This window comes from Mesoplodon densirostris, chromosome 16 (genome assembly GCF_025265405.1).
Source record: "Mesoplodon densirostris isolate mMesDen1 chromosome 16, mMesDen1 primary haplotype, whole genome shotgun sequence".
Classification (NCBI taxonomy): Eukaryota; Metazoa; Chordata; class Mammalia; order Artiodactyla; family Ziphiidae; genus Mesoplodon; species Mesoplodon densirostris.
In genome coordinates, this window is record NC_082676.1 from 88485910 (window position 1) to 88508963 (window position 23054).

A 23054-nucleotide genomic window follows, 5' to 3' on the forward strand; every position below is an offset into this window, starting at 1 on the left:
CGAGGCTGGGGCTCCTGCCGCCGTGGCTGCGTCACCTGAACCTTCCCACCTGTGCCATGACGGAGGCAGGGGCACACGCCCGCGGACAGGCCTGTCCCACCCATCCACGCAGCTCGGGCACAGGCAAGGCGACCGGAAAGCCCTCAAAGACCCGTCCCGATGCACAGGCTCTCACTTTGCCCTTTGGTTTCTGGTCACATGGGTGAGACACTGACGCAGAAGGGAATGAAAACCCTCCTGCCTCGGGCGGGCGGGTGGGTTTCTGCCCTACTTTCCTCTCCTTATGGGCTCTGAGAGGAGGAACCAGACGAGGCTCTCGGTGGGCACTGGATGGCAAACACGGCGCTTCCTGACACGAAGGACGTGTGGGCCTCAGTTCTGACGAAGGGATGAAGGCAGCTGAGAGGCGTGCCGAGTGTGTCAATCTGAACACCGATCTATGAGAAAGGCGTTTCCAGGCCAGGCTTTCATTCGCCAGCAGGTCTTCAGACATAGACAATCCAGGGCCTTGTGTGCCTTCTGTCGGCATGAACTAACTGGGCTGGGGGCCAGGCATGGCCGAGGCATTCCTGCAGGGGGGCGGGGGGTGAGGTCCACTCCCTGTGGATCTCGGTGTCCCAGCTGGGTCACTCCACTCTGCTTTGCCGGCATCACTGGGACAACTCAAAATGCTCCAAGGTGAAATACAAGAGAGTTCTCCATGGCTCAAGCTTAGTGAGTGTGGGCGCCTGGAACAGCTCAGCGCAGGGCCTGGCGCAAAGGAAGTGCTTGGGAAAGGGATGGGCGGATCGTGGAGCCCCAAGTGCCACAGCTGAAACAGGCTGGGGCAGGTAACTCAGCAGAGCGTGGCTTACGTTTATGTGTGCATTTAAGGTTTGTAATATGAAGTCTTGAGGGTTTTCATAAACGTCAGCACCTCATGGTACATGGAGCGTGCAGGGTACCCGAGTGCGAGGGGAACCGGGGCCAACCCTCCAGGGGACCAGGGGAAGTTGCTGCTCCCTGCTGGCACTTGGTGGAGGAGGGGGAGGCAGCATGGCCCCTGCCACTATGGGAGGGTCTTGCTGGGGTGTTTTAAATCTGGGGGAGTCCAAAGGACGGAGTTCCCCTCTGGCTGGAGCACCTGGAGGAGACCCCCAAGAGGCTGCGAATTTCCTTTTGCCTTTGGTAGAAACAACATCTATGCCAGCCCAGGGGGCAGAGTCAGGAATGATCAAGACCATTCTGGCAACTTTTAGACTTAGGGTGCGTGGCACGCAGTGACTTGAACACAGCAGCTGAAGCCGGCGCCGCACGTGGGGCAGGGGCAGGTTACCTGGGGAACGAGGTTACCTGGGGAAATGAAGAAGGTTCTCCACAGCTTCTTGTCCCGCGTGACGTCCCGGATCTCCTTGGTCATGTTGACCATCCTGCCGGCCACGGGAGGGACCCGGCGGAAGTCCAGGATCCTGGCAGAAGGACAGGGAAAGCCGGCCTCACACCTCCGTACCCTCCAGCCGCTCCCACCGGAGCTGAGTGGACACCTCGCTCCCCTCCGTTAGGCCCAGACCCCTCACGTCAGCTGCCCACCTTCCTCCCCAGCAGCAAGGGGCCTGTGAGGCCAGAAAGGATTTGCGTTCTGCTGGCAGAGCTGCCCTGAGACAGGTGATCATGGAGGGAAGGGGCCCAGTTTTGTGAGACTCATGACCTTTGGTCTTGCCAGAGAGGCTGATGCCCTGTGAGTCTCCTCTTTTCTCTCCTTTATTCCTGACGGCCGGCTCTCTACCCTGGGTCACCTGGGCAACTCCTGTCGGCCAGGCACACAGCAGGGCACGGCCATGGGGTGACAATGCCACGAGGGTGCCGGCGGGAGGGCTCACCTGTCCAGGTGGAAGGCAGCGATCTCTGCGTTGTGCCTCTCGTAATCGGAGAAATAGAAGAAGTCAGGGGGTGTCTCCTGCTCCCTCGTTTGCCTGGAGAAAATGGAACAAAACAGAAGGAGTTTATCAAAGAGAAGTCCTCCCGGTGGAAGGGGGCGTGTGGCTCGTACCAACTCCGGGGAGCTGACTGTCAAATTCCCAAGGATTCTGGGAACAAGTCGTTAAATGTAGTCATTGTTAAAAATTAAATTATATGGGGAATTCCCCGGTGGTCCAATGGTTAGGACTCCAAGCTTTCACTGCCGAGGGTGCGGGTTCAATCCCTGGTTGGGAAGTAAGATCCCACAAGCTGTGTGGCACAGCCAAAAAAAAAAATTAAATTATATAAACCTACAGCTAAATAAGTTGCATTTAAGAATAACCACTTAGGGCTTCCCTGGTGGCGCAGTGGTTGAGAGTCCGCCTGCCGATGCAGGGGACACGGGCTCGTGCCCAGGTCCGCGAAGATCCCACATGCCGCGGAGCGGCTGGGCCCGTGAGCTATGGCCGCTGAGCCTGTGCGTCCGGATCCTGTGCTCCGCAACGGGAGAGGCCACAACAGTGAGAGGCCCGCGTACCGTAAAAAAAAAAAAAAAAGAGTAACCACTTAGATCTCACGATGTCCCAGCTATTTCCTGAGCTGAGGCTGCTCCTCTTGTCTGCAGGTGGAAACCCGTGCTGGGACACCTGTTCCCAGCCCACCTCTGCGACCTCGTGCTGGGAACCTGAAGCCTGGAAGTGTCTGCACTGTGGAAATCGGCAGACTCTGCCCATCAGGCTTTAATAGCCACAGGGGCTGGTTATTAAATGATGATCAACACCCCCCACCACCGCCCACCATACACAGATTCTTGGGAGAGGCTGCTGGCGAGGGTGGCCAGGCAGCAGAGGACCCGCCCTGAGCAAGCGACTTCCCCGGGTGTGAGCCAGGGCCCGGGTCAGGTTGTGCAAACTGACCCCAACCTGCTCTCGCTGGCCGGCCGCTGCCTGGACAGAGGGCTCCCCGGGGCTGTGCAGGACGCACGAGGACCACAGGACCCGTCTCTGAAGCCCACGAGGTGACCGCTGTCCGTGTCCCCAGGGCACCCTGGCATTCAAGACCAGCGGCCTGCCTCCGCCCCTGCCCTGGGTCTTCCCATGTCCCTGAGTGGAGTTGAGGTCACCACACTGTCTCCTGGGCCTCTGCTCTGAGGCCTCCGCTCCGCTGTTCCATCTTCCTGGAAAAACCTTCCCTCCATGCCTCCCGGTGGCTCAGTCGGTGTTCCCAAATGTGTATCCCACCCCACCAGGCCCTCAGGCTCCCAGCACAAAAGCAGTCCTCAGTCAAAGGAGTTTGGAGTCTGGGTAACGGCCCCACCGGGACGCACGTGAGCACCGTGAAGGCTCGCCCACGGGCTTCGCAGCCCCGTGCCACGCTCTGCACCTGTGAGGACCGCCGGCTAAGCTCTCAGCGCCTGTCCCCCCACCGCCCGAGGCAGCTCCTTCACAAGCCTTCCACGAGGCCACAGTGAGAACGGCCACTGCTGGTCCCTCCCCTCCCAGGCTGGGGAGCAGCCAGCAATGCCCCGCCCCGCACCACCTCTGGGAAGCCCTGCCGGGCCGCTGGCTGCTCCTGTGCTGCACTGGCCGCCCCCATCGCAGTGTGTGGGGGGAGGGGAGCACCGCCTGGCCCTCCCCGGACTCCTCATCCCCCCAGGATGTGAGGACTAAGGGGCTCCAGGAGCCTGTCGGCTCTAACGTGCCAAGCCCACCGTGAGCGGCAGACAGCCCCTCCGCCTGGCCACGGGACAGGAGGCCACGTGCAGGATTCTGCTGAAGGGTGGACGGCACCCTGTAAACATCAGAGCTTAGCAGGTGCCTGGGGGCAAACACGGTGAGGGCCAGTGTTTGACCTCACATTTTGGGGCGTTTGCCCACTGTCCAAAGTCAGGTGGGAGCAAACACACTCCCTGCATGAGATCCAGGTCCGTTCCGTGTCCTGCCTCCACCGCTGGGGACAATTTCCCCAGGAGGCCACCTGGCGGCACCCAGGGAGGAAACCCAACCCTCAACCTAATAAGAATTTACCAAATGCCAGCGATCTTCCCTGAGCTGGGAAACACAGATCGGGCGAGAGTCAAGGGCCTCCCATGATCTGGCCCACACCTCCCACTCAAGGCGGAGGCTGTCCAGTACGGGCTTGAATGCGCCAGCGACAGGAGGCTCACCACATTTCCCCAGGTAACTCTCCCAGCCTGGCTCCCCTGAGTCCTTACTCCCCAAAATGCAGCTTGAGTTGGCCAGAGACCGCCCGACCCCGAGCATCTGGACCCAACCGCCAGCCGACGTCACTGCTAAACACACACGCACACGCACACGCACAAGTACTGAGTACTGGAGAGCCACCCTCAGGAAACTGAGGCCACGCCGGGAGGACCAGACCCAGGCCTCAGTCCAGTGGGTTGCACATCCACTGGGGGGTCCCTCGCTCCCTGTGCTCTCAGAGCTCCTGACGGGACACGCCCCTTTCCCTGTGCTTCCCCAAATGTCACCTGAATCAGCCTTTCCAGGAACCAGCTTGTGACTCTGGTCACAGACCAGAGTTCACAATTCCAGCTGGTGTAACTCTGGCCTGGGCAGGACTCTAGCTGGGGACAACCCTGGCCTTGCACCAGTCCCTTTGTGAGCCACTTAGGGATACCCTGCAGACGGCTGCTGGTGACCGAGGCACAGGTCACCTAGTCACCCGGCTGAGCTGGAGGCGGCTGGCGTGCACTTCCCAGTCACAGACCCTGCAGGGGGCTGGCACCCAGGGTGGGGACTGCTCGGCACCCAGGAGAAGGGAAGGCCACACTGGCCAGGGCTCCTGAGACATCAAGGAAACCAAGTTCAGGCTTCCTGGTGGAATCTCCTGACTTTTAAATGCTGGCAAGTAAATTTCCTTTTTTTAAAAAAAACTGTGGGTCCAATTAAATATGTGAGCCTCCCTCACTGGAAGCCGCCCATGCCCTGGGTCTACAACGGCTGGAGGACTGGGTATTTCTGAGATTGAAGGTGGTGGTTGACTCAACTGAGAATCCCTGGCCGAGCCAAGCACTGTCTACCCAACACTGGTTCTGTGGACTTTGACGTTTTAACTGGAAAAGGGCTGGTGCAGATTTAAGCCAGATTTCTTCCCTGCAGACCCCAGAACAGCCCTCCCTGCAAGGCAGCATCTCCCAATTGCACAGCCTGCAAACCCCACCCGATAAGTCCCTGGCCTTTTATTTTTTCAGTTTGTCGTGGAATTAAGAATTATTTTCGTTGGAAAACACATCAGAACTCACCACCAGCTCCTGGGGCAGAGCCCCTCAAAGAGAGCCCTACAAAAATGTACGAAGCTGTGGGCCCTCAGAGGTGCCGGGGCCATGCCCAGGGCTGGCAGCACAGCTCTCGCCTGTGCTGCCAGGGGATCAGCCATTCTCGCCCCTCCCAGGGGCTCCGGGTCACTGACTCTGCTTCTCAGCGTGGCCTGCCCTGCCCTCCCCAGCCCAGCAGGACTTTCCTCCGTGATGGACATGTTCTACACCTCACAGGCGCGCCCAGATGTTGGACACAGGACCCGACTTCCACATTTTATTTTAATTAACTTACACATAAACAGACACATGTGACTGGTGGCTACTGTCCTGGACGGTGCAGATCTAGAGGATGGCCTTTCTGAGGGCTCTCTGCTCCCTCTGACTGTCCCTCTGTCTGCCCGTATACCCTCACCGGGTGGAAGGTGGGGCCTGGGTCCCTCTGCCCTGTCTCCCAGGCTCTGCCTCTCCACTTAGCTCATGGCTCCCCTGACCCAACAGGGCTCTGCCTGCCCTCCCAGTGGACCTTCCTTCCTCCACTTTCTCGGCCAGGCCATCATCACCATCACCATCTCCATCATCACCATCACCAGTGCTTTGGCCTTTGTTCCCTCTCCCTCACCCTGGCCCACCCCTCTGAGCAGGTCACACACGTGGAATGCAGGTGGCTCTGAGCCCTGCTGCTCTGGGAAAAGCCCAGCCCCTTCCCGAAGGCACTGTGACCAGGTTCCAGAACAGTTCCTGCTTCCTTCACATCTCCCGCCTTGGGGTTTTCCGGTGACCTCCGGCCCCGGGCCATTCACAGGAATGCAGCTCTGCTTACCTCCTGGCGGATGTCCTTCCCAGCCAGTTCACGCCTGGGAGAACTCAGGGAGTCTCAGAGTTCTGTCTATCTGCTGTGGGGAGGATGCTGGCACATCTCAGGGCGCAGGTGCTGAGCAAGGGATAACCTGGGAGCATCTGTGGGATGCCAGGGGCCAGGGGCACCAGTCCCACTGGGGAGACTGGGATTTCTTTCGTTGCACTGAGTAGGGAGAAGGTGGGCCATGATCCCCTCCATGGGGGGCCGGCCACCTTCCTGCCACTTCCTGGGCTGCACTGGGGAACAGCAGGTACTTTGGAAAACTACTGAACCCAAAGCACCAGGCAGGAGACTGGACTTGGCTAAACCAGGTCACCTGGAAGCCTCTTCTTCCTCCAGGTGTCCCGGCGGAAGGTGTGCTCAGACGCAGAAGGGCAGGTGTGGGGTGCGGCCCGCCCCAGGCTTCTTCCTGGGAGGGGGACATGGAGATGTGAAAAGGAGATGCTATCGGACCCTCTGGAGTTGGCTGAGCACCCAGGGCTGGCCCTGACGAGGGGCGGAGAGCCCAGGGGCCAGGGACCAGCATTTCCTGGAACGGCACCTGGAGCCCAGGAGTCACGGTCCTCCCCCACCGACTGAGAGGGAGCAAGGCCGGTGGCAGCCCCTCCCCTGGGATACACTGAGATCTCTGAGGAACCCGGGACGGGAGGAGCCCCTCACACGTGGAGCAGTCAGCACCTGGAGGCCCCCTCCCACTGCCTCGGAGGTCAGTTGGGCACCCTGGCCTCGGGACTGCAAGGCAGGAAAATGAAAAGGTGTTAAGGCTGACTTCCTGGTCAAACAGCAGCTGAGGAATGAGGCAAACCATGGATTAGGTGTCTGCTGAAGTGAAAGATGGCCTTGGCAACTGCGACTGGGGTTAAAAAGGGAAGAAAGGTAGAAACTGGTGGAAGTGGGAAGAGCCAGGGTCCGAGGAAGGTTCGGGTCCACTCCTCCTCTCAGGAAGGCCCTGGAACTTCACACTCCACCTGGGTCAGACAGTCAGATGGAGCCTCAAGGCCACCAGAAAGCAGGCACTGGAGGGCGGTCCCTGATACCCTCAAAGCCCAGACCAGGCTGCTTGGGACCAGGTCTCGGGGCCTCCTGCATGTCCCTCTCTCCTTCCTCTCCAGAGCTGACCACACCCAAACCCCCTTCCTTTAGAGGGACTTCCCTTAGCTCGGAAGGAAGCACAATACTACCTGATTGTGGTTATTCATACTAAAGTGAGAATGACTGCTATGTTGACCTCTCCCAGGAAATCTGTGATCTAAATCCCCAGAATCTGCGAATACGACTGCCTTAAATGGCAAGAGGAACTTTGAAGATGTGATTTAGTTAAGGATCTTGAGATGAGGAGATTATCCTGGGTTATTTGCCCTATGTCATCAAAAGGGTCCTTATTAGAGGGAAGCACAGGGAGATCTGAAGGCAGAAGAGGCTACACTGGCAGCCCTGCAGATGGAGGCTCTGGGGGGGGGGGGAATCTGTCTCCTTCTCTAGCTTCTAGAGGCACCTGCATTCCTCGGCAGAAAGCCAACTCCAGAGCCTCCAGAAGCCCACAGCCCACAGATCCATTTTAGATTTTGGACCTCCAGAACCGTAAGAGACCAAGCTTGTGTTGCTTTAAGCCACTAAATTTGTGGTAATTTTTTACCACAGGAAAAAGAAAGGCGTATGGAATCTTTGGCAACACCAAAGCAGCACAAAGGACACGGTGATTTAGCAACCTCGGGGAGGTTGTGAAATCCCGTCTGCTTCCTCCAGATCTGGTCACGCTGAAATGCATTACACTTTTAGGAAGTGACGCAGAACGTTTTGAGAGAAGTACCTCTGTTTTCACATAAGCTGCGGGGGCAGAATCCAATGCGCATCGTGGGCCCTCCCTGGGCTGCACGGTTTGTCCTTGGGGCGCCCCTCAAGGCTCTGATCTTTGTCCCTGTTTTAATGACACAGACGTCTGAGGTTGGGAAATGGGAAGCGACGTCTGCAGAGTCACACGGCTGGAAATGGCCGGCCCTGGGTCAGGACCCGGGTGTCTGACCCTGTCCTAGGCTTTCTTTAGGCCCCAAAGTCAGACATGGCTCTGGGTGTGGGTCTTGAAAGCCTGCGTTTCTTCTGGGATCAGAACCACCTCTGGGCACAGCGAGGTCGGAAGACGCTGGCTGCCAGCCGCCAGGTCAGGTGCCTAGGCTCACAGGGGACAAGGGGCTGCAGCCCCAGAGGTTCGGCTGCAAGAACCGTCCCCACGTCCCCAAGAAAGGTCCTGGTTCCTGGTGGGAGGAAGGGCCCACCAGTGCGTCCAGTTCCTGCCAGACGCTTGGCCCAGCTCCCAGCAGGTCTGCACCGCTGCACCCCTCTGAATAGTTGTCAGACCCCTCGTCCCCTCCCACAGACCAACAGCCCCCCTGCTGGTCTCACTGCTACTGTCAACATCTCAGCATTCTTTAACTTGTGGGAAAACAGAAACTTTTGCTTTGATTAAAAACAGAGTAAATTGGCAACTTATGACCCAAACCCACGAAGGAATAAAAGCCAACATTTATCTGGCTCTTACTCTGAGCTGAGTGCCCTGCTAAGCGCTTTCCGTGCGTTCACTCCCTGGGTCCTCACGACCCCTGTGAAGTGTCCCCGTCCTACAGACAAGGACACAGCCAGTGAGAGGTTTCAGCTCACCAACAGAGGGGTCCCGATACAGGGCCCAGCACTGGGGTCCAAGGCGACCCCTGGATTGAGATGGGGGGACTGGGGTGGGGATGGGCTGGGCCACATTCTCTCCACTGGACACCTGGGGAGGACAACTGGTGGGGAAGGCTCTGCTCACACAGGCCTGCCCTGGGCGCCACCCTCTCTGGGCTGACGGAACAGGTGCGCCCTTGGTGCCTCTGTGAAGTGGGGCGGGTAAGACGGCTCAGGGGTGACGCCGCCGGGGGGAGCAAAGCCCTGCCGCCCCCCTGCTGCCGGCTGCCCCACCAACCCGTGCAGAGACGGACTCGCCGAGCTGCGCAGCTGGATGGGGATGCGGGAGCCGGGAGAGAGAACGGCAAACCGTTGGGTGAAACTTTGGAAAAAGGGCAACTGTGCAATTTGCCCAGGGCACACACAGCTGTCACAAGGCTTTTCCGTGTCCTTGTCAGAGCTAAGGGCCCCCGAGATCCCTGAGCCCAGATGGGAACCTGAGGCCTAGAGAGAGGTGGGCCACACATACACCTTTTGTGTGTCGTGGAGAAGGACCGGCGTCCCAGACCCAGCAAGAGAGGCAGAAGGAACGAGAGCGCTTCCAAGGCCACGTGAGAATTGCGAAAGGCACCCCTTCAGGCGTCACTGCAGGTACCCGCTCGGCCCCGAGACGCTCACAGACAGACGGCGGTGCTCCCGAGGGCCCTCCCCTGGGTCCCCGTGCACCCAGCCTCCTCTGACCCTCTTCTATTCATTATTCAGTAAGCTATTGATGACAGCAAACCCTCCTGTAGAATTTTCTAGCCCCCTGCTCTGCTGTCAGCGCTCCACCCACACTGACGCACGCAGGTCAGGACTCTGGAAGGCAGGCAGTGTGACTAGACCCACCTCACAGGTGAGGCACTGTAGCCGGGTCACGCGCTGGGAAGCGGCAAAGCCGGGCACGGCACGTGGACCGGAGAGCCTGGCGGCGTCTGTATCCCCGCCGCCTCCTCCTAGGTCCAGGAGCGGGGGGCCCAGGGGGCACATGGATGGGAGTCCTGCAGCTACTGTAACAGATGACCACAAACGTGCTCCACACAACAGGAGTTCACCCCTCACAGTTCTGAGGACCAGGATCCAAAATCAGGGTGTGGGCGGGTCACACTCCCCCCAGGGGCTCCGGGGGTGGGGGGTCCCTCCAGCCTCTTCTGGCTTCCTTGGCCCCAGCCCTGCCTCCATCACCACATCCCTCCTCTGGTTTCTCTGTGTCCTAACCAAGGACACACGTGACTGCATTTCAGGCCCATCCAGGGGTCCAAGGTGACCACCCCACCCCAAGATCCTGACTCCATCACTTCTGCAAAGACCCTTGTCCTAGCCAGGTGGCCTGATGTCCTGGGGGCAGAGGCCACCGCGGGGATGAGGCTCTGGCTCCCGTCCCTGGGCCAACCTCAGGGGCAAAACACCCGATGAGACAGACACTTGCTCGTTCCTCCAAAGTGTGCAGTGGATCCGGACGCACCCGGCGCAGGCAAGGAGGCAGAACTCAGCCTTTCTGTCTCGGACAATCTTCCCGTCACTCACATGGCAGAGAGCAAGCACCTTGTCATTAAGGAGATATATTAAGCTGTTTAATATCAGGTTTTCGGCTGGTAGACGTTCTGGCAGGGAGAGGAGGCCGCTCCCTGGCAGTTACCTCGGCGAGACCTTTCTGTCAGTATCTCCTGCCAGTTTTGGCAGCGCCTGTCCTGGCCCCTGCGGGGCTGGGGATCTGTTTGGTAAAACACGCTCTTCCTACTGAGAACCTCCAGCACCTGTTGTCCACTCCTACCAACCTATTTTCTTTTGGGGGAGGATTTCCCTGAAGGCTATGGGCCTCATAATGACCACACCCAAGGACGGGTTCCCCCAGCATCTTGTTACTCGCCCACAGACCTGCCCATGCCTCGACCAGCCACGCCGTGAGCCACAGCCAGAGCATCAGGACCAATCAGCGATTTGCCGCTATCAGGTGATCACGAGGGGCCTTCACACCCGCTGATCCCCCTCCCCTTGGGTCTCCAAGAGACACGGCGACAGCTCTGCAAAGTAGGACACAGGGGACAAGTTGCTCACTTATGGTTGGGTGGAAAAATTAACTCAGAAGAGACTCAAACCTCTTATGGTCAATTTCATGAAAACCAATTTAAAAACAATTCAAAGATCTGTAACTGCAAAAAAAAGTCTGAAGTCGTTTCCATTTAAAAATAATTGCAGTGACTCAGACTTGCATTCCAAAGCAAAGGGTCGGCGGGGGGGGGAGTCGGGGGGGGGGAAGAGATTTGCTTGAAAGTTTAAGATCTATTGTGTTCTAAATACTTTTCTGTCAGCTCATCTGGAATTTGGGGACATGACTGAGGCATGAAATCAGAGTGGAAGTGAACGCTCCGTCCCCGGCAGCCGTGAGCACAGGCCTCTAGTTCTTCTTCCCGTATTTAAGCCTCCGTCGCTCATCTTTTTATTCAAGGTAAAAAAAAGATGCTCAAATCTACTAAACCGTGTATTAAATATTTAGCACCAAGGCTACTGCTGTGATGTTGTTTTTCCTGCTGAACGAAAAACAAACTCAATCCCGAGAGTAGGGGTCGATTCCAGCTTATTTTTGAGGCTTTTAAAGGAGATGTCAGGTCTGCAAAATTTCCTTTTAGGGTGTAAAAAACCACCAGCTGATCAAACTGCTCTTGAGCTGCCCGACTTGGTTTCTTCCCTGGCGTGTGGGAACGAGGACCAGAGTTTCCTTCCTTCTTGTCACCTTCTGCCCCTTTCACGATAGCTCGGTGACGGTCCCCAGAGACCCTAACACCAGGGAGAACCTCCATGCTGCTGTTCAGGAGGATGTTTTCGGAAAAAATGACTTGCTTGCTTTGATTTGAACAAAGGGGATAATCTTTTCCAGAAGCTCCCAAGGAAACGTTTGTCACGGTCAGCTGGGGCGGGCGTCCTGACGAGACTGGGGGGACTGGGAGACAGCACAGCCCCCCACCTGCTCGACGGGGGCAAAGCAGGGCGCAGGGGCCAGAACTGCGCTCTCTGCAGGTTTTACTAACTTCTTACCATTTACCCATTTCCCTGCCTGCTTCCCTGCTACTGTTATAGAATTGTTAATAATTTCCTTTTTCTTTTATTTTGTCAAGCAAAGGAATTCCCAGCTGCAGGAGCAGCCAGAGACAGTGAACTCCCGCGGTTGCCCGAATCAGGCAGTTTTGGCCGATGGTGGAACAGCAGGGTGTTTGGGGAGCCGGAGGGACCGTGCCCTGGCCACTCGAGCCCATGGACAGTAGCGGCCCAGCATAACAGCCAGGCCAGCCACATGGAGCCACCCATGAGCCCGGGGCGGGCGGTCCCCTTGGCCACGACGCTGGCCTCACAGCTCTGCGGGCGGGCATTCCCTCCCTGAGCCTCTGGGTCCTGTCTGAATGGGCGAGGATGACGAGCCCCTGGGGCTGCAGTGGGGACCAACTAAGAGAATCCTCCCAGTGCTCAGGTGTACCAGCGCCCAGGGCACATGGGAGGTGGCGGTGCTGTGCTGTTCTCAAGGTCCCCCTGCCTTGGACCCTTGGGAGTCTCTGACTGGGCAGCACCAGGCCAGCCTTTCCTGGGGGCCTAGGAGCTCAGCTGGTCGGAGGCAACCATGTCCTCCACGTGGGGACATGGGGACGCTTGGACCCCGGGGAGAAGGCTTGCAGTGGACCCTGGCAGCGAAGCAAGGATTGGAGCGGGAGAAGCCCCTTCTCCAGAGACCCTCCCCCGAGGCCCGGCACCACGCTCCTCAGGCAACAGCCCCCCACATCTCAGGTGAGCCCCTCTGTCCCCCAGAGTCTCCTCCTGCCCTCTCATTTCCTCAAGACACTCACTCTCAGTGACGGTGGATCTCGCAGGTGGGCAGCTGACTTCCGATGGTGCTGTCGGGCAGAGAGCCCAGGGTGGCCATGCAGGCTCAGCCGGGGTCCTGGCTGCTCTGCCCCGAGCCTCCACTGGGCCAACAGCTCTGCCCTGCTGCTGACAAGCTCGGGAGAGTCTCTCAAAAGCCTGTAATGGGTTGTTACTTGTTTTTCAATTAAGAAAGTCCACGGCTTTCTGACTATAAAAATAGCCCATGAAATTGGAGACAACCTGAGTGCCCTACAACTGGGGCCCTGTAAGGTGATCAACCACGTGAGACGTGGTGTCTGGTCATCACTCCCAGTGGCACGGGGAGGGCACCGTGCAGATGCACCAAAGACCAAGGATGGGACCTGGAGTAGCTGCCGGGGAGCCCCCTGCACGCTCAGACCCTCACAGGCCAACCGCAGGACCTGTCCACCCACCCCCGGCACAGGGCCTGTGCCGGCCGAGGAGGCCCCCCTGAGCCTGGGGCACCAGGCTCTGCAGCTCTGGACGTTTTCTGTTTGCACCACGTGCAGAGGCCAGGACGGCGCTCAGAGGTCCTGCTCCTTCAGGCAGGGGCCACGTGGAGACACCAGGTGCTGCTCTGAGTCCGCGGGAGCCCCGCACAGCGTCCCCACTAGGCTGTACACGTTAACTGCAGGAGTTTGGAGCCCGAAGCTCCCCTGGGTCCACTAGGCCCTGTGCTTACTGGAGACATAGATGGGTCACACCCAGGGCTCAGTGGGGGGGTCAACTGAGGTTGTGGACAAACTGCAGGGCACTGGGCAGCCCCGGATCCGGAGCGGAGGTGGGGCCCTCCCCCGAGGTAAGTGCAGGAAGGGGACTCTGGGTGCCAGAGACCAGCTGAGGTGATGAGACCAGGCCAGCGGGGTGCAGAGTTCCAGAACGACCCAGCGACCCCATCTGTACTTAAATCCCACAGTGGCTCAGGGAGGAAACAGCCAGCCCGGCTGCCCTGCTGTTCGCCTGGTGTGCCTGGTGCGCCTGGTGCACCTGGTGTGCCTGGTGTGCCCCCCGTTGCAGGCGAGGCCGCCGAGGCCCAGGGGAGCTCAGGGCCCACAGGAGGTGGCACTTGCCTCCCTCAGCAAAGGAGGCAGCTCTGTGGCTCACAGCCCAGCCCCCGCTGTACAGGATCCATGCGGCATGTCTGACGGGAGCATCAGAAGAGATTAAGTATAGGAGAGGCGCTGTCTGACTCATATATAAATCGGCCCTGGAGACCAACACGCAGTACAGGGTCATGGACAACAAAACCGCATTTTACACATTCATCTGGGATAGCCGCTAACCATGCAAGGCTGTAGCGGCACCTGTGTTGCAGTATAAACGTGGCCATGGCTCCCTCTCTGGCGGCCAGGGGAGCACAGCGTTTCATCGGAGCCTCTTTAAATCCTCTCCTCGTAAAAGTGATGAGTGGAAATAGCGTGCAATGGTTTCATGCTTTGATAACGAGGCACAGAGCCCCAGGTCCACCGATGCGGTGGCCACGTGGGGACCACGGAGAACACCACCCTAGTCCCTCTGCCTGTCAGCCCTGGAGGGAGCGGGGAGGGAGGAGGTGTCAGGGAAGAGCCAGCCCCTCCAGTCGCCTCCCACATAACTGTTCCAGGGACAGATAACCTCAGAGTCAAGTCCCTTGCGACTCCTGCCCTGTGTTGGCCCCAGAGAAGCTCACCCCACCAGGTTGTAGCAAGCGGGCTCCCCCGGGCCAGTGCTCACGACAGCTGGATGCGGTCCTAGTGCGGAGGCGCCCCAGCGAAGGGCGGGGCCTGCTCAGGGCCAGGCAGTGGTCTGGACCACCGTGTCGCTAACCCAGAGGCAGTGCAAGTGCTGGGAAGACAGCCGAGAGGGCGCCGGTCCGAGCGCCACACCCAGCTGGACATCCTGGTCATCGGGAGGCCCTGGCGGGGCCTGGAGGGCAGGCAGTTCAGTGAGGCTGCCCGCTCACGCCCCTGGGCCCCAGCCCAGGCCTGAGCAGGGCTCAGCAGGCTGAGGTCGAAACCACCAGGGGAGGCCCTGCCCTCCAGCACTTCCTGTTCTCAGGCCCGCGCTGCCCCCTGGCGGGCTAGGCTGTGGCTGGGGGGAGGCTCGCGTGTCTGCGGTGGAGAAGGGCTGGCTGGCCAGAAGGCGGTTCTGCAGCTGCCTCTGCGTGTGCACCTCGGCTACGAGGACCTCCTGGACCTCCAAACAGCTGCTCAGGGATGGTTTCTCCGGGAGATGCGTGCGTGCACATACACACGCGCGCGCGCGCACACGCACACACACACACACACACACACCCCTGTTCTTTGCAAAAGTAATGCAGGTACTTAGAGCCTCTTCACGTGCAATGCCTCTGGGAGGAGTGGGCAGCGTGGGCGCCACACCAGCAGAGACCCCGGGTCCAGGGTCTCCGGCCGGCCGAGCCTCGGCCTCACGGTGCCTGACAGGCCTGGGACCTGACGTCCAAGACCCTGGAACCAAGCCCGGGCCGGCCTCCCACGCCCGATTCACGTTTAAACCCTCTGAGGCTCAATTACCTCCTCCTTGAAGGAGAGTGGTGATAAAGTTAAAATGTGACGTGTCAGCTACAGGGGCACTGGCTTCGCCGGCCAGAGTGGAGGCTGTCAAATCCTAACAAACCTGAGGAGGTGAGGGAACAGCTCTCACTGGGGTGGAGAGCCGCGGCCGAGCGTGGTAGCCTCAGGGAGACCAGGGCGTGGCACGAACAAGGAGCACGTGGTGGGCAGAGGCGGCCATGTGTCCCTGCAGGGCGGGCAGCAGCCCCTGGACGGACGTGCAGACACAGGCCCCTCCCCCCGCAAGGCCACACACACAGCTGTCCCTCCAGACCAAGGCTCCCAGAGCAGGACAGAGAGGAGCTGCTGCCCGCAAACAAAGGGAGTGAGGCCCCAAGGGCCAGAAGTGGGGTTAGGCCTGGCCCGGTCCAGAGGGACAGGTCATTCACAGCCTGTGACCTGTCCAGGTTCTGTGTATGGCCATCACAGACACTGGCATCAAGCCTGGGCACCACACCCTGCCCTGGAATGAGCTGCTGGAGTGTAGACCACAGGATGGCTGCCCTGGACAGCAGCTCTACTGAAGCCAAGCTGAACAGAGCCCGACCCTGCCACCCAGCACTGTGCTCCTGACACAGCCCTGCCCCCAGACGAGCCCTCAGAAGTACAAGAGCGGTCAGGGCAGCTCCACTAACAACATTCTTTAACTGAAACCGCCCACAAGTCCATCAACAGGAGAGGGATGAAGAAACCGGAGGTTTTCACACAGTGGAATGTGACTTGGCCACGAGAACAACCAGCCACGGGAGAGGCATCTCTCGGGCGCACGGGCAGCACGGGTGGGGGCAGGGGGCGGGGATTCACTCGCCGGGAACCGGGGGTGGGGGGCAGGAGCCACCCTAGGAGGAGGAAACTGCAGCGGCCACAGGGGTCTAGGGGCTGTCAGTTGGTCCTGACCTGGTGCTGGTTACCTGGTCACCTGGTTACTGGCGTGTGTTGTAAACATCCGCTTACCATCTGTGTGCATTTCCATATGAATGTTCCAACTCAACAGAAGCGTGCATTTTAAGAAGGCGGGAAAGTGGGGAATTACAAGTGTCGGTAGAGCTAAAATTGTATTGGATTTTATCAGCACTGATGATAGTTGCCCTTGATCTAACTGACCCTCCTCATACAACATACAGAGGAGACCAAGGCAGGCGGGGCGGCGGGTGAATCCATCAACAGTGAAGATGAAAACTCTTTGCTACCTTCGTCACCCAGGCACTGGGAAGAGCTGCGGGTATACACGGAATATAGTCTTACCTGGACGTTGGAAGGGGTTGAATTGTGTTCCCCCAAAATGGTACATTGAAGTCCTAACCCTGGGGACCTGTGACTGGGGCCTTATTTGGAAATAGGGACTTGGCAGATGGGATTCATTAAGAAAAGGTCACAGTGAGTCAGGGTGGCCCTGAGTCCAGTGACTGGTGTCCTTATAAGAAGAGGGGAATTTGGACACAGACCCGCAGGAGAGGCCATGCGAAAACAGAGGCAGAAAAGGGAGTGACCTGGCCACAGGCCACAGAACGCCAAGGATCGACAGCCACGCCCAGAAGCTGGAAGAGGCAGGAAGGACCCACTAGAAGCCTTCGGGGGAGTCGGTCCTGCGACACCGTGGTTTCTGACTCTGGCCTCCGGAACTGAGGAAGAAGAGCTTCCTGATTCTCTAAGCTGCCCAGGTCGTGATGCTTCCCGAGGGCAGCCCGGAACACGCACACAGTGTGGACGCATCGGGTTAGAGCTCAGCTGTTGTTATAAATTAAGGAACCAGAAATGAACCCACATGTTAACGACGTCAAAGACGATGATGGCCACTGCTTTGAGATCTGAGTAGGGACAGTGCAGTGGTCACTCCAGCCACATCTAATGCTGGCCAGTGCCCTTGGGTGCCCTCGGGCACTCTGAGCTTCAGTCTCCTTGTCCACAACAAGGTCTGTGGGGTAACAGTGGCCTCCCTGTCTGGGTCCGTGAGGCACTGTGCCTGGCGTGGCGCCCTTTCGTGCACCCACGACCTCGGCCTCATCTGCCTCCAGGCTGGGGGGGTGCCTTCTTTGGGGGCGCCTTCCACTGTCCCCCCACCTCCTGAGCCCTGCATGACAAGTGCTCGGTAAGCCAGACTCGAAATGACCCAGTTCAGACTCACTGAGCCTGGCCCGTGGGGTTTTTCTACTCTTCTTCTGCTTTGCAAGTGATGCTGGGTCTGTGGAGCCCTAGCGACCGGCTCGTCTGTCCTGCAGGTGTCGTCTTGCTGTTGGAGTTATTTTCCCCTCAGAGCTACCACAGGGGCAGGTGTGCTTTCCTTCCCTCCCTGCATCTGAACACGCTTTGGGTCCCAAAATACACACGGCACAGAGGGCGCTGTAGCTCCGGATTCCAAACGCTCAGGAGGCGGCCCGGATGTTTTGGTGAAAACGGACCGTTAAAGCAGCCTCGCCAGGCCACGGGGAGTGATGGGTTGCCTGCTGGCAAGTGACCTGAGCAGAAGCGCGGCTGCAGCTCTGTTTCCAGCCTGCATTCAGCTGTTGCGCCCTAAATAGCCACTGTTCAAGTGCACCAAATAGTCATCATCCCTCGAATGTTTGCAAGTCACAATTGCAAACTCCAGCACACCCAGACAATCAGAGAGCAAGGCCTGACTCGGGGAGGGGACTGCAGTGGCTCCTGGAGCCCCACCGGGGCTGAACTTACTGTCTTCCTTACTGGAGATACAGAGGTCCCAGAACGGCAGGGGCCCGAAGCCTCCTGTAATCCAGCCTCATGCAGCGTAAGGCAAGCGAGGCCCAGAGAGGGGAGGGAGTGTTGCAAGGTCACACAGCAAGGATACTCTCTATGGCTAGGCCTCACCTTCTAGGGGCCTCCACGTGCACCTGCTCCCTGCCTGGTCCCCCCCCACCCCACACACACACATGGCCCCGCAGGCCACTGGCACCTAGGTCAGAAGCCTTCACTCTCAGCCCCGACCACGTCCGTCACCGTGCCCAGGGGTTCTGCCTCTCCCAAGTGTCTCTAGGAGCCACGCTCATCCCCCATCCTCACGCCTCCTCAGGCGCAGACGCCAGCACCTCCCATCTGACACCCAATAAGCCCTCCCACCCTCCCCGCATAACGTGGCTGACTGACACTCCTGGAAAAAATCCAAACATCCAGGCCCAGATGCCCTGCAGAGTCTGACCCCTGCCCCTCTCCAGCTGCCTGGACTCGTCTCCCCTCGAGTTCTGTGCTCAAACACAGAGCTGTCCCACAGAACGTTCTGTGATGCTGGGCGTGTCCAACACGGCACCACCAGTTACGTGCAGCCACTGATGCCTCAGGTGTGGCTGGTGTGACCGAGAGACTAGGTCGAAACTTCATCTCACTTAAATTAACCTCAGGATAAACAGCCGTGTGATGTAGTCCTCTGCACAACAGCACTGGTCCTCCAGACCGTAGAAGCCACCCGGTCCTGGAATGTGCCGCCTCCTCCAGGCTGGCCTTCTGGCCTGGGGTGCTGTCCGCCTGACCGGCACACTTGTGCTCAGGCCTCAGCTGGAGGTCACTTCTGAGAAGCCTTCCAGCTGCCTCCCAAGTGCTCGCCAGCCCGCAGTCTCCCGTCTGCCGTCAGTGGCTCGTTCTCTTGTTCGTTCTGCAGACGGATGTGTAGCACCCACCGAGGACCAGGCCCTGCGCAGTGGAGCAGACACACTGCTCTCTGTCCCGCCCTAAGCAGCAGCAGTGCCGGGCCTGAGTCACGCCTGCATTCCCTGAGCCTGGCAGGAGGCCAGGCCGGGCTCAGTGCTCCTGGGGTGACTGAATGCATATCTCTGCCAGCAGGTGGTCACAGCTAGTGTTATGGGCACACCTGGACGCTTCCTTTGCAAGAAGCAGGTTGAATCCTGTTGCAAAGCCTGTACAATCTGGTGCATTTGCCCAGCCCCACCCTGACTTGCCAAACACCAGCTCCTCCCGGCTTCCTTCTATAAACTTGGTGTCCTGTCTCCTAAACCAGTCCAATAGAGTTTAGACCTCAAACCTCTTCCTACAATGCTTTTGTTGACAGATGGATAAACTGAGTCCCAGTAAGGGGGAATGAATTTCCTGGAGGTCACACAACAAGGGCCTTGCCAGGCCTGCTGTCACTGTGGACCCATCAATGCTTCTGAACTTCAGCCACACACATCACCTGCACCACTATTACCTAGCATGTACATTTTTCGATATTAAAATTTAAATACTACACCAAAAGCACGAGCAACAACAACATAATAGTTAAATCCCACATCCTCAAAATGAGAAACTTGTGCCTCAGAGGACACCACGTATGTGATAAGGGTCTTATATCCAAAATATATAAAGAATTCTTACAACTTACTAATGGAAAGACAACCGACTAAACAACGGCAAAAGATCTGAACAGACGCTTCTCCAAAGAAGCTCTAAATGACCAACAAGGACGTGAAAAGACACGCGACACCATTAGTCAGTAGAGAACTATGAGTCAGAACCTCAAGGAGACACCATGTCACACACCCACCACGATGGCGAGGACCAGAAAGGCGGATAAAGACAAGTATTGACGAGCAGCGCGTGGAGATGGCTGGTGGGGCTACGCGTTACGTAGCCGCCCAGGAAAAGCGTCTGCAGCTCCTCAAACAGTTACACTTAGTTATTATGTGACCCAGCAGTTCCACTCCCAGGCATACAGCCGGGAGAAATGAAAACATATGTCCACCCAAAAACCTGTACATGAATGTTCATATGGCATTATTCATACAGCCAAAAAGTGGAAATAACTCAGATGCCCATTAACGGATGAAAGTACAAGTAAAATGTGGTCCATCCACACTGTGGAGTATTGTTCGGCCACAGAAAGGAAGGAAGCTCTGATACCGGCCACAACGCGGATGAACCTTGAACACATGATGCTCAGTGAGAGACGCAGACACAAAGAATCAGATAGTGTGTGATTCTGTTTATGTGCAACTCCAAGACGGGCAAGTCCACAGAGACAGAAAGTAGAGTAGTGGTTGTCCAGGCCTGGAGGGAGGGCAACGTCGGACACGGTTTTTTTCTGGAGGAACGAAAAGGTTCTAAAATTGTGGTGATGGATGCACCGTGAATCCCGTGAATATACTGAAAGCTATTGAACTGTAGACTTTAAGTGGCTGAATTATGAAATATGTAAATTACATCTTGATAAAGCTGTTAAAAAATCTTACTTTAACACTAAAGCAAGAATACTCAGCAACTCATGGGCTAATGCACTATTTAAATATTTTTCAATGTCTATTAAAAATATATACCCATTAAACTTTAAATGGTGGGGCTTCCCTGGTGGCACAGTGGTTAAGAATCCGCCTGCCAATGCAGGGGACACAGGTTTGAGCCCTGGTCCGGGAAGATCCCACATGCCGCGGAACAACTAGGCCCGCGCACCACAACTACCGAAGCCCGCACGTGCCTAGAGCCCACGCACAGCAACAAAGACCCAACGCAGCCAAAAATAAAAATAAATAAAATAAATAAATTTAAAAAAAAACTTTAAATGGTCATGCACATACCACGTAAATTACACTTTGCAGCCCCCCAGGCTCTATCTCCCACCTCAGGGCTGTTCCTCTCTAGATCCTCTCAGCATACATCCTTCAAGGTCTCAGAGGAAAAATACTGCCACTTAATTAATTCAGAATCTTCAACTTACAAAGCTCTGGGCGCACCTGGAGACGAGTTACTGGACTGTGGACAATACACCACCGAGACGGGGGGCCTGTGTGGCCGATGGGGCGACAAAGACATTGTGGTGTTCGGCTATTGTCCCGGATTCCTGCCAGGGAGGGGTCCAGGCCCACCTGTCACCTGGCCGTCAATGCAGCATCCGAGCTCGACCCCGCCTGGCACACCCTCCTCCCGGCACAGCTCCATACTCACTGTTGCGACATCAAGAAGCCTGGAAGGGGCCCCTCTACTCAAGCTCCAGTCTGAGAGGGCACAGAGGAGCCTACGGTGGCCAGAAAGTTCTATGAGGAGCCCCCTCCCCTCCAGAACCTTCCCAAGGAGCCCACATGCAGCCTAGGCCTCACCTCACCCAAATCACCCCTCATGAACGTTGGGGTTCTGTCCTGTGTGAACCAGGCTGGCCGTCCGCCCTGGTCACAGATAGCTGCTCCTTTTGCGGGGGGCCCATGCCCTGGAGCTTTGCCACAGTCCCCACCCAGCCCAGCAGCCCCACACGACCTGAATGGCCTCATGGGCTTTTGGGGGGGCAACCCATGCTTTAAAAACAATGAACCATCTCAACAGTGCAAAAATGGCCCTGTTTGAAACTAACCAAAGATGGCAAACAACCTGGGCCCATGCAGGACAAGCAAGCCCCAGGACCATCAGAGTGGACATCACAAACCACAGGTGCTCATTTCTGGAGTAGTCTGGCTTCCAAATGTTCCTTCTCCACCATCCCCACAGTTTTCAGATGCCACTGAGGGGTTCATTTTGATTTTGGTAGCACAGTTTCTATTTTATCTAGAATAGGGATCGGGGGTCAAATCAGCTGACCCACTAGTTTTAGAAATAAAGTGTTACGGGCAGGGCTGTGCGCGTTCACAGACATAGAGTCTGGCTGCTCTCGGGCGAGGACAGCAGAGCTGAGAGGCTGAGACACAGATCACACGACCTGCGCACTCCCGACCACAGCCCCTCGCACCTGTCCCCCACCGGCCCGGCACTTACTTCATGGGTTTGAACAGTGCTTGCCCGTAGTTCTGGAAGGTCATGATGAGCTTGAGTTGTGTGCCCCCCGACTTCATGGCTGCAACAGGAGGGAAAGAATACAGGGTCACCTGCTGCCTTGGGGCAGGCCCGTGAGCTTGATGATGCACTGCTTCAGGGTCTGGGGGGACCCCCGGGTAGCGGTGGCCTGAGGCTGTGGGGTTAGGTCAGGGTATGGGTGCAAATGTGAGGGTCATGGCGGTGGAGTGGTGAGGGTCCGGGACCAAGGCCTGGGGCAGGCAGATGTTTCAGGGTCAGGAAGCGCCAACCAGGGGCTGGAGGAGCCGTGCTGAGGAGGGTGGACGGGGCCTGGGAAAATGGGCCGACGGCAGAGGTGGCGGGAGGGTGCCACACTGGAGGGTTGGGTGTGCAGTGGCCCCAGCTGGCGCCCTAGACGGTGTCTCTGCTTGCCCCGACCTCGGACCCCTCTGTTGAAGGGGGCTCAGCACACCCACCCAGCCTCCCCCATGGGGCTGGGGGCAGGGCTGAGACCCACTCGTCGGTGCCTCAGGGGACTCAGGTGAGCATGGGGACGCGTTGCACCCTCTCCCGGGGTTACTCTCGTGGTGACCGGGGTCACGCCAGTGAAGCACCTGGAACAGCGTCAGGCACATTCAGGTCAGCGGACTTCAGGGGCGAGAGAGGCAGAACCTCAAGGTCCAAGTTCCCAGATGTTTCAGGGGCTGCAGGGTTCCATGGGCGCTGAGGCCAGACCTGTCCTCCAGGTCCCCGGCCACCTGCCTGACTCCTGCTGCCAGGTCAGCAGCTCCATCTGAAGGGGACCTGGACTCAGCATCGGAGACAGTGTGACCCAGGTCTGTGCGTGAAGCTCCCCGAGCCTGTGCCCTCCCCATTCCTAACAAGATCCCTGACCCATATTTGGATGGGCCACCCTGACTTTAAATGAATGAACTCCGTCTTCTGGAGACTGGTGGACCACACAGACACCTCCATGTGGGAGGTGCTGCCAGGTGCCAGCAGGGCCACTGACGTTGTGCCCTCGGCCTCGGCCAGTTCATCTGTGAAGTAGGACCAACGTCTGTCCTTAGGAGTCACGGTCAGGACGCTGGTCCAGCTGTTTTCACAGCCCCTGCCTTGATTTAAGGGCCAGAAGAAGCGAGACCTGGCC

General features: G+C 57.9%; 1 protein-coding gene across 1 annotated transcript in view; it reads right to left on the minus strand.

The window, feature by feature from the left end:
* FAM20C (FAM20C golgi associated secretory pathway kinase) overlaps positions 1-23054 on the minus strand; it is a 38354-nt gene that overhangs the window by 7170 nt on the left and 8130 nt on the right. Inside the window, exons 3-5 of the mRNA XM_060079521.1 lie at positions 21887-21965; positions 1860-1952; positions 1333-1448 (exon numbers count right to left, since the gene is read on the minus strand). Of these exons, the coding sequence (XP_059935504.1) occupies positions 1333-1448; positions 1860-1952; positions 21887-21965 (288 nt within the window). The remainder of the gene's footprint in view (positions 1-1332; positions 1449-1859; positions 1953-21886; positions 21966-23054) is intronic.